General features: G+C 37.0%; 1 protein-coding gene across 6 annotated transcripts in view; it reads right to left on the minus strand.

Annotated features, from left to right (window-relative positions):
- LOC149798993 (uncharacterized) overlaps positions 1-15,474 on the minus strand; it is a 32,929-nt gene extending 17,455 nt beyond the window's left edge. Inside the window, exons 1-5 of one of the 6 annotated variants that reach the window (XM_089957920.1) lie at positions 15,099-15,474; positions 4,406-4,450; positions 3,146-3,184; positions 1,294-1,374; positions 642-680 (exon numbers count right to left, since the gene is read on the minus strand). In XM_089957920.1, coding sequence (XP_089814046.1) covers positions 642-680; positions 1,294-1,374; positions 3,146-3,184; positions 4,406-4,450; positions 15,099-15,119 — 225 coding nt within the window. In that variant the 5' untranslated portion in view covers positions 15,120-15,474. Of the gene's footprint in view, positions 1-641; positions 681-1,293; positions 1,375-3,145; positions 3,185-3,600; positions 4,376-4,405; positions 4,451-15,098 lie in introns of those variants that run through there. The other 5 variants (XM_089957923.1, XM_089957922.1, XM_089957921.1 and 2 more) reach the window with 5 other exon arrangements.
- Positions 15,475-17,576: the final 2,102 nt, after the last annotated feature.

Genomic DNA, 17,576 nt, shown 5'->3' on the forward strand with positions numbered 1-17,576 from the left:
GAACAGTATCTAACCACCTGCTTGCGCACCAGTATCCAAGACAACCATTTACACAGTGACAATACACAGGCATATGCCTCCATCCTCTTGAGGGATTTCCTGACGTAGAACAGAAACAAAATATTGTCACATACAACGCTTATTTAGCTCCAAGTGATTATTAACTAAATCCTGTTAATAAAGATTCGCAGAGGGGTAGACGATTTGAAAGCCGCCATACTTTTGGAAATGCAGTTTTCCAATGTATGAACAACATACCAGAAAAATGAATCAAACTGGAAGTCAGTAATTGGATAATCAGACAGAGAAAGTGTTTTGAGGTACATGGGGAGGACTTGAAGGATCCACTGACGTATTGTTCATTAATAAAGAACTTTGTTGTACTGCGCAATGCTATTCAAAACATTTAATACCTCATACAATAAATTGGAAAATAAAATAATTCCAGAATTCATAGCACGATTTTGACATTTTGACAATGTAACTTTAACCGTACCTTACATTTCAATATTTCAATATATTGCGTGTATATATATATATATATATATATATATGCCTTCGAAGATAATTTTAAATGAAACATTTTCAACCATATACACACGTAGATGGATAAGTACATGTTGTCTATAACGCATACTTACTTCTGGAATGGAAACGTGTACATGGTTTTCGTCGGTCCGCTGGAAAAAGAAAACTGGTCCTGTCAACACCACGTCAGTCTGTAGTGTACACTTGGCGCATTGAAGAATTAAAATAACTTACACAATATAGAAACGAGTGGAGGTAGTAGAACTAGACATTGTTAATAGAAACAGCATTATTGATTGTAGTAACAGTTTAGAATTCTCCAGATTCTTGTGTGTATTAGCAAAATCACAGATAGATAGATCGATCGATGGATGAACACTTTGAGAAACAGTGTTAGTAGCATGTTCAATAGCATTGTTTGTGGTGGAAATGGTAATTTGCACCATTTGCAGCATATATGAAACACTGTTTAAAAGACACACACACACACACACACACACACACACACACACAAGAAATAGCTATTATTTACATAATCGAGCCAAGTGTCCGTGGAATAATTGTTTTACAACGAATCGATTATTATTTAGACACATGTATTAAAGGATGAATCTTCAAACACTTGAATATAAACAAGCAATGTGAGTAGGCAATTCATATTTCTTTAAGTAATAAATGCAAAGATTCTTTAATGATCTTCTTGTATACTTAGTTTAAATCAATACGAAAGTGTAAGCATGTTGGTTGAAAAAAAATTATATTTACAGAAATATTTGATGTTTCCAATTCGTCATTCCCATCCATATCATCAGGTGTGTATCCTGGGTTTTGATTTGCTGAAGAATCCTACACGAAGAAACAGAGATTTCTTCATTTCTACATTGTTTGCTTCCAAAAATAAATACATATATTGCACGCAGAGACAAATATAACCAAATATCGGTAACAAAATTCGCCCCAAAGTTCAATGAATATGTGTTTCTTGAAACAAAGTTTATCTTGAATGAAACAACTAACTATTATCACCGCTTAAATTGTTGCAATCTGCAGTATGATACCATTGTTGCAGAAGATGTCCAACATTTCAATGAAATGCAAGGTCAATTCTTTGCCTTAACTGGTTAAATTGTTCAAAAATATTTAACTTTCTTTTGCATCACATATGCCTGGCAGATATGTTATTGTATTGAGTCGAGCTTTACGTGCGCTATTTTTATCCATGCCTAATAAAGGGAACATCATCGGTATAATAAGTGCACAAATTTAACAGGCATACAAAAACTGTTTTGAAAACAAAACAAGTTATAAAGTTTACCTGACTTACATTACATAACTCTTAACCCTTTCACAATCAGTTTTATGCAATAATACGCGAAAACAACATAGGCAAACTATTTCCTGACTTCGTATCGTGACAATTTTATCCATTTTAGGGTATTCTTTTATTATTTCTTTTTAAAGATTAAAGCATAATTAAATGCATAGCCTGTTGCTCAAAAGTGACGTAACACAATATCTTCATGATATAAACTCATTTACCAAGTTTGATAAAAAATGAATGAGAAATATAGTCTCTTGATATAGAGAGCTAACAAATTAAACCAGTCATCTCATTAACACACATTGAATTGTTTGTTTATTGTAGAACCGGTCTAAGGCAATGATACGAGTTTGCTTAGGTAATAGGAGTACGCTCCAATCAAAATTCCGTCTTCTGAGTGCAGGTAATCAGAATCAAGATGACCTCAACTAACATGTGAAGATCTTGATCATAATCGAAAATATTGATAACATACGACTAAATAGCAAGCTTGATAACATACGACTAAATAGCAAGTTTGATCAAAATATGATCATAACTATATTTGCTGGAGTGTTGCATATCTCAGCCACTCATAATGGAATATCATATCATTAATATCCATGAATCTCTCGTATAATAATACTTAACAGAGACCTTGATGATGGTAGCCCATTTACCAAATTGGATCAAAATCCCATGAAAGATACAGTCTCAAGAGAGCTGGACAGCGGACAGGATTTGTTGACCTTAGGAAAATTCTCCAGTAGGCCCCATATGAATTGCAAACTGTAACGGCGGTGGACCCATTAACGTTGTGGGCCCCCGGAATTTTGTCCTAGTTGTCCTACCTTCGCATTCTCAATTAAACGGATGAATAATGTAAAAAAATATTTAATTCGATAATATACAGGTAAAATATATAGTATGCACTAATGATAAAAATGTATTTCAGTCATTACATTGCATTCAGATTACATTAGCGTCATAACGTCACGCGTTATAAAAATCGAATGCCACACAATACCGGGTCAAATTACAAAGAACCATGATATGTTGTCGCATACCGCGCCAGCAGATCAGGGTATATGTTGTTTGTTCTACTGATTACTCCGAATAAACTGCATAGACCCAGATTTTGCGGAGTAGTGTGCGACGGCAGCTCTGGGTCGATGCAGTTTGCAATTGGAACTGACCTTATGCACAAGTACATACGGTAATACAGCATGCCCTTACTTGCTGCACTCGATTAATTAAAGTCCTGTGGTAAAATTAAAGTTATTGTTATTCAAAATGGTTATTATAAATTGGACTTACCCCAGATGATGATAAATCGGAATCAAACTGTGTTCTGTTCTATAAAGGAGAAAATATATCGACTTGTATATGTATACAGCTGTATTTTATTTACCGAGGTGGAATAATGTTGATATTGATAATTTCAGTATGTGCTGCAAACTCCGCCAGCCTTCATTTGCAACGACAAAATATCTTTTTTGCTTGCTTGAAACACGCGTATTGATCTGTATAAGACAGTATTTTAAAAAAAGAGACGAATTCAAAACATTTATCAAAGGTAAAAGCACTTTACGTCCTCTATATTTTAGTTTACTCTGCGAGATCTTTCCAATTTGTACTCCCACAAGCTAGCCTGTGTTACTTTAACAACGCACATACAGCTCTTTAGAAAAGGTACAATTACTATGTATATAGGGGCCCCGAGCGCCAAAGTGGTCTAAAGTGATCACCGTTACGGATCTCTGCCACCTCACCTCTGTCTGCGTGGGTTCGAGTCTCCTGTTCGGCCAATGTGGGTATGTGAGAAAGCTTGCCAGTAGCTTCTCGTGGGTCTGTGGTTCTTTCTTGGGTTTTCCCGAGTTCTTCCTCCACCACTAACACTGGGCGCTATGTATAGCCTATCATGTACTAAAAAATAACGTTAAACCCTACAACAACAACAGCTATGTATATAAACCTAGTCAGTGATAGTATTAGTAAGAACTCCAGTACACATTAATTGACACGTGGGCGGCATTCAGTTATGGGCTCCACAACACAATAACTGACACGTGGGTGGAATTTAGTCTTTTATAACTTAATTCTAAATGTTATCCCCACGAAGAGTGCAAAAGACACTATGCATATCTGAGATATTCTCATCCCAAACTAGGACGATATAAGCAAATAATATAAACTTGGGGAAAAATTGGCATCTAAAATAATTCAATTGTAAAGTCAGTCCATTATTGAATTACTTGTACTTGCAGACCGTTGTCTCAGAACTTCAATGAAGATGAACATAATTTATTCATTGTTAGGAACATTGTTTAATTACGTTAACTGTACACATCAGATATGTTGGACAACAGAAAACAATGATTCCAGAAAAGAAGAGGAAAAAAAAAAATAAAGCAAAAGAAAGAAAAAAGCTATTGAAACGAAATCGTATTTACGAACCCATTAAATTAAATTAAAAGACATAGAGTATAAAGTCACACATGGTATAAAATATAAAATATGAACCTTTGGGATTATCTTTTTATGTGCCATGCATTTGAAATCAATATTTATACTTGCCTTAGGTCTGAGATCAAATGTATCCCGCAAACCTCTACCATTTATCTATAATAATAATAATAATAATAATAATAATAATAATAGAAGAGGAAGAAAAAGGTGGGGAATAACTTTCTGTGATATAGAACTCTTATTATTATTACGACGTTCAGCCATCGAGAATCTATACAATCATTTCTGTCAGATATTTTTTCATAGCGGTAATATATTTAAAAATACATACTATAAATGGCACGTTATTTCAATATAAATGTACATATATGATATCAGTTTCTGCACTTTGTATGGGAAAATATGAACGAGCAATACTGGACAACCTAAGGAGTGCAATATTGCTCCCAAAAAAGTTCGTATGTTCCCATACAAACGTAGTAACCTTTTTATGATATACTCATTTTGCTTTTCTACATGAGGATGAATAATTAAAAGAACACATTACAACAAAAAATGTAAATGACTTTCTGCTTGATTATAAAGAAAATACACAACCGTGGCTCAGTAAATACACAGTGATAGTATTCATGCGCACAAAGCACCGCCCAACGTTCTTTGAACATGGTAGAGTATCGCGCGGTAATTCCTTTAAAGAAGAAATGCCATTTTGATCTATTTAAAATTGAAATTTAGATTCATATTGTGAATGAATGAGACTTGAAACAACTTTTCGAGTTGGTCAGAAATGGAGGAATTTATTTGTCGATCCAACTAAATTCTTCTTTTCTAGTTGCAATGGGTCAATTCCGTACGATGTACATGTGACTGGAGGGATTAGATTTGATGCAGCATCAGATGTGTCTCTGTTTTGTCATCGATAGTGGGGAAAATACGAAATTCTTTAATAGAAATTCTCAAGAAGATGCATGGTTAAATATTGTTTGCAAGGGAATATTAAATTCGTTTAGTTTTTGATTGCACTAAGGTCTTTTTTAGAGTGTGATTTCTGTTGGAAATGTAGTATAAATTACAGTACAATTTCAGGCTGTGTATCAAGTTCTGAAACTCATGTAATTCTGATTAGCAGAAATAACTAAGAAAGAACATTTTGAGGAAATTCAAGATACAGAAAGGTAAGTACCTTTATTGCCATTGTTATTATCAGATATGAATTCAATTATATATTTTTATGCCCTATCACTTCAATGCTCATTGTTGGAGAGATCCCGCTTTGCTTGAACTGACTTGCAAAATGATTTGCACGTCTCTGAGAGAGACTGGATAGCCCTTGGCATTGATATGCATTTCTGTGCTATTTTTGGATAGATTCTTGAGGGTACGGTTCATAGTTTACCAATCATGGCAAACATTTTCCTTAAGTAAGTGTTTAAATATTTTTAATGATATTTTCAATTACAGTCTGTTCTCACGTTCGTTGTCAGAAATGTATCGCTGGACATTGCGGATATCACATTCAGTCGTTTGCTCGAAGGAACGTTTCTTTGTGTGACTCAGTGAACCCATCCAGATCATCAACTTTATCATCTCTCTTTAATATGGATCAAACAGCTTCCTTAGTTTATCCACAGACAAATCTAATAAATCGAATGTTCCTGCGTTTCTGCATGAGCGTACAGTGTATGTTTACAATAAAAAGTAGTTCCTATCATCCGATGCTAATTTTAGATCTAACTCAGCGGGAAAAGGTTAAGTAAAATGACGAACAAAATACTAGGTGATTGAAACTGTCAAAACTATTTACATTTGATCCAGTTCATTATTATACTTCATTCGCCATTGGAACGTTTGATTAAGGAGGGAGAGACTTTGGCGAAATTGCGCACCATGTTATATTCATTTAGAAATGTATAATGAGCGGTAAACATGTATATTTGTTTTCGTTGTTTTTGTGTCTTATTAATGTCTAATACATGGAAATTCAAACTGGGTTAGGAGCACATAGGGACATGGTCTATTCTAAAATAATGAATGAATATATGCGTATTCACACGCCATTTGCAAATAACACATACTATACTGGTGTATCAAAATGCTATATACCCACGCTTCCAAAACCAAATTCCTTTAATGTATGTAGTATAACACATTTAATATCTATAAAAAGTGAAAGAGTATAAATATTAATCCAGATAGAGAGTCTCGAGTAGCTGTAGTAGTAGTCGTAGTAGTTGTAGTAGTGGTAGTAGTAGTAGCAGTAGTTTTAGCATTTGTAGTCGTAGTAGTGATAGTAGTAGTAGTACTTATAATGTGTTGATTGTGATACAAAATAAAGATAAACACAAGTTAAATAATGTAAATTACTACCTTCGACATATATGTCTTGGAAAGGAAACAGGTATACAGGTATTCAATCACAGTGTTTATCTCGTTCTGGATTTTGTATCAGGTCTAATACATTCACACAGAGAATGCGTGTTCAGACAAAGTTATAAAGTCGTTCATTTGAAATAACACAAAGAAGGGCTACATACCTGTGAGTGCTTTACTTAACAAATATTACATCATATATTTATATATAAAAAACCATCACCCCAACCCCCAACCCCTAAAAATTATGATGACTGGCTCTGCTTTCTGTTTGTACAGGAAACGGATCATGATGACGTAGGTGCTTACTTGTACGTCAGCATGCAATCGCTTTTAGGAACAGTAATACTCGCTGAAAGATTATAGGAAACGTTACTACTTTAAATAAAGCGTATTAGAAGGCCTATCCATTGTCATTGATCTTTATAGATCAGCCTTACTGGATGGTAAAGATCAGAGAGATCATTTGATACTTCAGAGATGTTGAGAGGCACCGCTCAGCTGACTATAACTTGAGTATTCTAGTAGAAATACCACATTATTCGTAATAAGAATATCACTGGTACTTTCAAAAATATAAAGGAATGACCTGAGTGACATTGCATAAAATAGAAATGTTACCGTGTTTCCCATGAAATATTTCTATATTAAAGATTTTCCCTTTCTTTTGCGCCTGTAATTGATACAATTTTGAAGTTCGGTTCTTAAAATGAACAAGCAGGAATGTTATGCTTTGCCCATACATTATCCGAAAATTTAGCATGATCCTTTTATCGGTGAATCTGATAGCACGATGCATTATGTAGAGGTGGCTTCGTAAACCTAAACAGTGTGCTTGAGGTTAGTTTTAGTGGAATAAAAGCTTAAGATGGGATTTGTTTTCACATCTAAAATACATACTCAGATTTGATGTCACTGGATTTGATTGGTATGTCCATGACTTTGACTGACAACGGCTGAAATGCAGGCACCTTGAACCTATGTTGTCACAAGGGTTCAATGTTGGTGGACTTCGTGCATACTACAATCTACACATTTAGAAACAGAGGGGACTGAGCATTTTATGTGGAAATAAGAAGCTGTCTTTACAAATACAAGAAATTTAGGGTAAATGCAAATTTAATTGTGCACAAAACACCACAAATTAGGTTGGATTGAATGCCATGTCGCTGCCTTTTTGGTTTGGAGGGTGGGAGTGGGATGGGAGGACGCTAATTGGTATACTTTAAAACAGCAACAACAAACCAAGACAAAATGGAAACCGGGATTATTTGTGCATATGACCTTGTGATACTGGAGTTAAATCGTCGTAATCTGGGTACGTAAAAATGCGCAATGATGATGGAACGAGATCCATTCCAGTAACTCACGTTATTTACCTTCGATATAAAATATAAACACTTTGAAAACATTCATTGCACATGCAATGTTTTGTTTAGGGTAAGCAAAAGTTATGTCAAGTTTCTAATGCATGGTCAAGAAGAACAAACGGGACACCTCTTGTAGCAAAATAATTGGCAGAAAATCCCAAGCTAATGTCGGCTGCAGGTAAGACCAGGTCGTCATTCAAAGAATCGATTGACTGAAGGATATGCATTTTAAATAAGAACGCAACGTTACGATTAGAATAATTTCGTATTTTATGCTTGTATTTTATAATGATTTAAAGTATTAACATTTACTTAAACTTCCCTTTCTTGGTATGTTTCAAAGCTGGCGTCGAGTTGTTACTCTTATTCTATCGACATAAGTAAATAATTTGATGGCAATTGCTATTTCTTGAAAATAGTTCGGGTATATACCATCGCTTAAACGTACATTTGTTTGCAAATTTAAACATGGTGTCGTGTTATTATGTCTTAAGCTACCGACATAGGTGACTTTGTTGGCAATTATTATGTCTTGAAAATATTCAAATTTAGTCTGCTCTATGGTAATAAAAACAAGTCATGTGCATATGATGTCTGGGATACTAGGAAGAGTACTGTCTGGCTACCTTCTCTGCTAGAGTGTAAACAGCATGAAGAAACGATTCTGACACTATTAGGCAAAGTGAAAAGGCCGTTGGGTGACGTTCAATCATTGCCTTCGAGCAAAATAAAAACGAACGATGACATTAAGCACAATAGGCAAAAGGTATGTGAAGGTTCAACCTAAACATAACCAGATATTATACGGAAAAGTTCGGAAAATGTTTCTTATGCTAGGTATGCATAGGGTAATATATGGTTTGTCGAATATACTGGGGTGTTTAATTTTCTATTGAACATGAGTCCAGTGGGGTGTTTAATTTTCTATTGAGATTGGGAACATGAGTCCACATTTAGCAGTAGTCAACACGAACGATTAAAAACGATTAGAAGATAACGTTAGAGAACAAAGAGACACAAACTTTAAACTAAAGAACGCGCATTAGAAAACATGCAAAAGTGGCTTACGAATGTTATGATGAACTTGAAATTGTACTGTAGATGGGAATGCTCAGGACCAGTTTTATCGCGTTAAGAGCCTTAATGCCATTCTCCGAGAGGAAGGCTTGAAACTGTAGTCACGAAAACAAATAATAGACTAATTAAACAGGCTGGGCAAACGGATTTTCAAGAAGCTGAACTCTAACGAGATGAGTGGTGTACATTTGAAAATGAACTTTTTACCTGGCTTTACCGACCATAGCAGCAGAAGTCCAAAACATTTCAACCTTATCGGGACAAGGTACTGATTTTGCAACAAGGTAAATCTATTAGTCCATTTTTGACCAGTGTAGGCAGCATAGTCACTGAAGTGACTGAAACTAGCCGATAAAACGTTACTCACTGAACATCGATAAATGCAATGAAAGAACTGCTGAATACCTACAAATAAGGACAAAGCCACGTTGGTGCTACACATATTGACACAGTGGAGTATGCATATGGGGATAGTGTCTAACATCTTGTATACTTATATGAACTGTATAAACTATAAGGACAAAGCTGGTACATACATGGAAAGAAATCACCATCCCGAGATATCGTAAAGAAGCATTTAGGCTCGACGTAGTAGATTCAGCTAAGATATGATACTGACACGTGCTAGACATATAACTTTCCGAAGAGGCATTTTATTTAGATCTAAAATGTATAGTACTGATATAAAGTTCGCTAACTCTTGTATATACCATTTTTTGTGGAAAGAAAACCCCAAACCCCCAAAAATCACTTTACCAAAGTTTACATGTTTGAATGTTTAGTTGAAAATGGTGCATTACTTAACTCCTTATCACTCTTCATCAAGACTGCTTTATTATGGAGGACATAAACTTAAATATCTCGGATAAATAAAATAATATGGTTTTTGTTTTCTCACGACTAGTTGGTTGCATAATGAAGTTGTTTGATTTTTTAATGCGGATAAATATACAAGAGTTTCGGGGGAGGGAACGGATATTTCAGTGTCTTCTATAGAAGCAACTCTCTCTCTCTCTCTCTCTCTCATATATATATATATATATATATATATATATATATATATATATATATATATATATATATATATATATATATATGGGACTTAAGGATATAGGCATTTCACTCAAAAGGAATTATCCCCATAGTGAAAGGCACATTTATATAATATATTTGGAACTGCTAAGCTTGGTATGTTGGGAGTGAAACCATTTTAACCTTTTGGGATACTACTGGTATGCTTCATTGCACCAATATGGAATTATCTCTCCACACAAGAGACACATCTAAAGGAAATATTTGGATCTTCTAAGCGTGGTCTGTTGGAAAAAATTACAGGGGACCGAAAACAATATTACATTTTAGGTGTAATATTGGTCTGTCTCACTCTTAACAATCTTTGTCTTCTACGAATACAATGTTGTTTACTTACTACTTACTTAGAACGGCCAACAAAATGTTTGCACACTTGTTTGTGTGTTTGTGTGTGTGCGTGCGTGTGTGTGTAGCAACATATATGAGCATACTATCAGAGTATACAAACGGAGAATTCTTTTGAATTCTCAAAAGCTTTCATCACAGACAGGCAAATAGTTGGATACCAGAAAAAAATGATTCACTTTATGTCCAAAACTTGAAGAGCTAATTAATTTCTAATATGACACCGACATCAGAACAAATAAGCCATATCTGCATTATTGTTGCTGTGTTTTGAAAAGAATGAGTTAAAGGACTCGTCTCGGTTTCATTTTCTATTCTCAAACATTGTTCCTCAAATTGATGTTTAAAACATATTTCTTATTATTTGTCTGGCAAAACAAGAGGCTTTCCTCACGTTTTAGGAATTCCTCAATACATTTTGTAAAGAAAAAGTCTCCAACGTGTACGTTTTTAAACTAAATATTTGTCATTGTTTGTACCATTTCCAAGGTCTCCATGGTGTTAGAAGATAAGTTGTGAAGAAATGTTGCTAGGGAGCATGCATGGATCCGCGTTCACGTCGCGCTCCCCGTCAGTACTCATCCAAGGCTCTGCCCAAGGTTGTGGAAACGAAGGATACAGCTTGCAAACCGAATTTAGCAATGAATCCCGGTTTACGAGCCACTACCAAGAGCAACTCTCGACGTGCCAATGTCCGCTGACTTTCAAGCCATCGGACCGGCCCTACGAGTTTTACAACTTAACGTCGAGGGTCTCTCAGCAGCCAAACGAACCATCATCAGTACTATAACCCACCGTCATAATGTTGACATGATCTGTCTGCAGGAGACTTACGTAGCAGACCAGATAGCAGGACGATACACCATTGGAGGCTTTGACCTTATTTCATCAACACCTGACTCCAAATTAGGCTGTGCTACGTATGCACGCTGAGACATTGCTGGTGACTCTCCAGTTTCCTCTACCAGATTATGCGTTGTGGTCCACGCTGGAGGGTACAAGATTGATAATGTCTACAAACCACCAAGTGCCAGCTGGGGCAACAATGTGCTTCCAAATCTAGAACACCCAGCCGTCTATACTGGCGACTTCAACAGTCATTCCACCGACTGGGGCTACTCATACTCTGATGAAGACGGGGAACACTTGGTAGAGTGGGCAATGAACAATGACCTTCTGACCCACGCCTCCAAGCAACGTGGGACCTTTCATTCTGCAAGATGACAAAATAAATACGCACCAGACCTCTTCTGGGTCAGCTCCATTGGTGACCATCCTCAGCCAGTAAGCCAAACTGTTCTAGATGACTTCCCACACAGTCAACACAGATCAATACTTATCCATATTGGACTTCAGCTGCCGGATAAACACAGCTCTTCACAGCGGCGCTTGGACTTCCGCAAAGCAGATTGGACGAAGTACACTGACATACTGGAGCGTAGCATAGTCACCATACCATCTCGCTGCATCCCAATCAAGGAACCTACCACGCTTCCAAAGAGCCATATTCAAGGCAGCCACTCAGTTTATCCCTCGTGGTCGTCGTCAAGTCTATACACACTGTTTGGATGAAGAATGTCAGACTCTTCTCAAGGAATATGAAGCATCTGAAGACCCAGACATAGCAGATCACTTGATCGATTCCCTGGACTCTGCCAGTCGCAATCGCTGGGAGGAAACTACAGGATCAATTAACTTTACGCACTTCAGCAGGGAATGCTGAAGCTTGATTCGAAGACTTGGCACCGCTCAGCAACCACTAGTTCAAGCTCACCCTGTTGTCAAGCCAAAGGCTGCAGGTAGCCACTTATTACAAGTGGCAAAATCACCCCTGAAGAAACAGCATCGACTTCAAGTACGAGATGAGTGGCCACAATACTGCCGTCGGAAGTCAGATGAGCAAGACCAAAATACTCCAGCGGCATTTACAACAACCGAACTTGAAACGGTGATGTGCAGCATCAAATCAGGCAAACCAGCAGGATATAACAAAATCCTGCCTTAGTTCCTGAAGCATCTTAGACCGAAGGCAAATGAATGGCTTGCCGCTTTTTACACCCAGGTTGTTAGGGAAAAGTGCATGCCGACTTTGTGGCGCCAGGCAAAGATTATTGCGATCCCAAAGCCTGGCAAAGATCTCAACAATGCGGGCCGATCTCCTTGCTTTCAACCAGCTTTAAGGTACTGGGGAGCCTGATTTTCCAAAGAATTGGTCCTGACTTGGAGAATATCATAACTGTTGACCTGATTACATGTGTTGAAAACGGGTTTCACAGGAACCTTAAAACTAGAGTTGTTTTTCTGGATCTAACAGCGGCATATGACACGGTCTGGCATGCAGGGCTGTTTTTGAAAATGTCCAGAGTATTGCCGCGCTCGATAGTTGAGACTATCGAACTGTTTCTTTGCAACAGGCGCTTCAGAGTGCACATCAGAGAGAGAGAGAGAGAGAGAGAGAGAGAGAGAGAGCTGCAGCTCGTGGAGGCGTCAGACAAATGGACTCACACAAGGGTCTGTTCTTTCGCCAAGTTTTTTCAATATATATATCAATGACTTACCTGTAACACAGTTGCGCAAGTTCATGTAAGCAGATGACATTGCTCTCGGGACCCAAAGTCGCTCATTTACTGAGCCTGAGGGGGTACTGAACAAGGACCATGATGATGTGATAGACGTCTTCAAGAAATGGCGCCTGTGGCCAAGTGCAACAAAGTCTTCAGCGGCTTCCACCTTAACAATGCAATGCAAACCGTATGCTTTGCATCCTCCTCAATGGGCAGCAAATAAAACATGACCCGACACCAACATACCTTGGTTTGACTCTGGACAGATCATTGACATTCTACAATCACCTGAGAAAAACTTCAACAAAACTTAGCACTCGAAACAACCTACTCAGCAAACTGGCTGGTTCAACCTGGGGCGCTAGTGCTCAGACACTCAAGACATCAGCACTGGACCTCTGTTATTCGACAGCCGAGTATTGCATTCATATCTGGGCTCGTTCATCCCACACTAAGTTAACCATGTCCAGCTCAGCACAACAATGCGCATGCTCTCTGGAACACTACGTCCTACTCCTTTACCTTAGCTACCGGTACTCATATAAATATGCGACCGCTATGAATTTGTTTGTATCAGTCATGAACCGTACCATAGTTTGGATCCAAGTATTGATTGATGCAAGTCATATTGAACAAATACGTACAAACAGTACAGATGAACCATTTGCGTCATCCATTATTAGAACTATGAATTAAATTGAACACAGAGTATGTCAGACTGATGCTCATTTCGTACCAAATGTAGGAATTTAACTGAATTGCAGTTCTGCCGTTTTGCTAGCCTTAACAAAGAAAATAGTAACAACGTCGACATAATCAAATCATGTAAAGAAGTGATCAACATGGATATGTTCTGGTTAAAGGCGAGAAGGATTCGGTATGGGTTGGTAGACAAGAGAGCATTTACAAAGAATGAATTTTGAATGATTGTGTGCTTTTGAATGTCTGGGGCTCAATCATGCTACATGTAGGTTTTTCCTATAATTACGGACAAATCTTATCGAAATTGAATACTCCTTGAAATATAATAAAACGGAAGAGAATACACAATTGTCAAACAAAATGAATATCTATATAGGCTCTTTAAATCTCATTGTATTGATAATATTATTCAGTCCAAAAAATCTCATAATATTGATAATATTATTCAGTCCAAAAAATCTCATAATATTGATAATATTATTCAGTCCAAAAAAACAATGTTCCTTTGGAAGCTTGCTGCCCCTATGCACGACAAAAGAGAAAAGGCCTTATACAAAGCGTTGATCGAGCAAACGAAATTCATGCGACTGGTTTTATATTTTAACCACGACTATCAGAATATACACAATAGTGACCTTGCAGGGAACCCAAATCCTGTTGAAATGTAAGATTTTGAAACCAAACTTTGCCTAATGAAAATGATTAAACAGGCATATTATAACAATAACACGCCTTGAACGTAATGATTATTACTTGAGTGACATCATGCGGGACTGGACTGGCGACCTAGCCCCCACCCCTTAGGTGGGTACTAGATTTAAAAAAAAATTGGGCATAATGTCACGACCCATTTTGTTTTCTAGCATTGAAGCTCAATTAAAGATACAGTTGTTCTGCATAAATATTGTAGTGGACCATATCCCTGGTACCGCATCGAAAATAATTTAATGCATTTGAACACTATCATCTATATATGAACTTTGATCAACAACCATGCATCCAGACTCAACATTATGCTTGTCTCCAATAATAAAAAGCTAAAAGCTCAAAATCCCTCATCAAATTTCCCCTTTCCGGATTCGTGTTCAATCCAATTAGACTATATGACCTGCTTGAATTTTAAGACAGTATATCCTACATAGTCCTTACCGATACATTTTCACACCTGGCCTTTCCAGGTGTTGTTTGTGCCTTGACTACCATTTGTTTACCTTATCAGTAACGCATATTTTGCATAATCTATAATATTTAAGATAAATAACTGAAAAAATTATCACTCACCCCAATTCTCGAGATCGACATTTTCCTGATTTCGTCAAAACATTCCTTCCGTTGATTAGCTCACAACTATCTTTATGTTATATGTATAAACAGAGGCGAGCAACACCTGATGCGACTCCAACAAGGAAGTTCCAAATTGTATATAAATTTTTTGTTGACGAATGGTGTCCGCTCAAAGTCAATTGCTTTTAGCTGTTACACTATACTTTTGTAGCTTCCCTGAGATTAAAAGAATATATCGCGTAGTTTTTGTTAACAATTAAATCCAGCTCTGACTGGCTATAGGTGCAATTCAACACTGTTAATACAGAACCACTCAAAGCATTCAAATATGTATAAAGTACATATATGCCTCACTGCATGCCAGTAGAGAGCTTATTCAGTCAGTATATTTCAAACTATAGAGTGAACATAAGTAGAGAGGATTATGTTGCAATGTAATGTGCTTTACTCAAGAAAAGGTAAAATGTTAGCTTGAAAAGCACCCTTCTCCGTCACACGCAGCATAAACGTTGTGGGTTGATCTCACCGTTTGTTAATATAGTGTACATGAACAATTCATTCAGGTATCGCAGTAAAAAAATCAAACAAACACAATGATATACATATATAGGTACAATGATAGCATATCTGTCTGTCGATTCGCTTTTTACAAAGGATTAGCTTGAGCTTGTCAGACCATAACAATAAGATTGTACGGTAAGTCGTTTACCCGAAGTGTTAACAATTAAGGCGGGGGGCCCCGAGTGGTCGATTGGTCTAAAGCGCCCTCCGTTACGGATCACTGCCATCTCACCTCTGTCTGCGTGGGTTCGAGTCTAGGATTCGGCCAATGTGGGTATGTGAGAAAGCTTGCCAGTAGCTTCTCGTGGGTCGGTGGTTCTTCCCGGTTTTTTTCCGGGTTCTTCCTCCACCATGAATACTGGCCGCCATGCATAGCCTATCGTGTGCTGAAAAATGGTCTTAAACCCCACAACAACAACAACAACAACAATTAAGGCATGTAGGTGAACATCAATAGTGGTTCAAGAGTAAAAAGAGAGACAACTCCTATTCCACTGTGTAATTTCTGTATTATGTTATATTCCTATAAACGTACGTTATAATGATGATACTTCAATACATGAAAGGTAGCGGCATATAGTGTTGTATTTATCCGTCCTTCCTTCATATACACAATAGTTAAGGTCATTTGAGGCACTGTGATGTGGTATCCTTATTCCGAGAACACAGTTTTACTTCTACATATAAAACTATAATACGAATTTGTTTCTCCTTTGGGTTTGAATTTCCGACTACTATAACCTCAGTGTTCTTGACAAATGACGAAACAGTCGCACAGTTCAGGAAGAGCAAACAACCTGAACCCAGATATGCTTGACATATACGCCGGCAAATCTGGGTCAGCTATATTAATTTTGATGATAAAGAAAATAATAAGCATTAAACTACTAATCACTCATTTGCGTGAATGTTTTGAGGTAAATAATTTAATGAAAATATAGAATTATTTGACATTTTGCCAAAGAGAGAGAGATTAAGAAGATGGTTTGGAGAAAGCATGGGGTTGTCATAATATGCAGCAAAGAGAAACATGGAACTATGATGTCAAATCTCAAAGACGTTGTCACATTTATTAATCCACCATATAATCAACAAAAGCAAAAAATAAATAAAAATAAACCAAAACCCCCCAACCCCCAAAAATAACACAAAGCCCGGTTGTTTAAAATGGGTCTTAATTTGAATAAGAACTTAAAAACTTTCCAGGTATTTTCCTTGCTGTATAAATCCATATACTTAATGTAGATCTTGTCATCTCGTTACCGCAACAAGTGGCAAAAGATATGGGAGCAGTGAAGGTCAGTGATAAATTAAGATCAAACTTTGAAAACAAGGGACTAAATTTCAAACATCGTTCATCACATTTCAAAATAAGGATGTTTTAGCTTTCCTTCAAGCTAGTGGAGAATAGGAATATATTAGGTGACTCAATTTGGAGCGAACAGCTTCTATGTCCATACTAAGACTCAGATGTTTTGTTATCCAGACGTTGTCCTGGATGTCAGATTGCTTTTTTACGAACATTTGGCAGACCTAATTAGTTCCATATGTAGAACATTATTAATAGTTAGTAAGTATAGCTTGCTTACCGTCCCCTAAGTAGCAAAGCAATTAATTTCTTTGGAAATTAGCATCTTCAAACGGCTGCGTAAACTCAGTATCAAAATTATTTCTTCCGTGAATTCTCCAGATTTTGACACCGTTTTCGTTTTGGGAATGCTGCAATGATCCACATTTGCTTTTGAGGCATTATCACACAAATGGTACTCTGCACGTAAAGAAGTTAGTGGAAAGACACGACTGGTTTGTACACAACGTTAGCCTGTCACGTACAGGGGATTGTAATGCTGAACATAATCACTGCACTAATTCATATGCAGCAAACACGTGGTTGCTATTGTGGTGGATGTATAC

This window comes from Sinohyriopsis cumingii, chromosome 5, assembly GCF_028554795.1.
Source record: "Sinohyriopsis cumingii isolate HCF-2022 chromosome 5, ASM2855479v2, whole genome shotgun sequence".
NCBI classification, from domain to species: Eukaryota; Metazoa; Mollusca; class Bivalvia; order Unionida; family Unionidae; genus Sinohyriopsis; species Sinohyriopsis cumingii.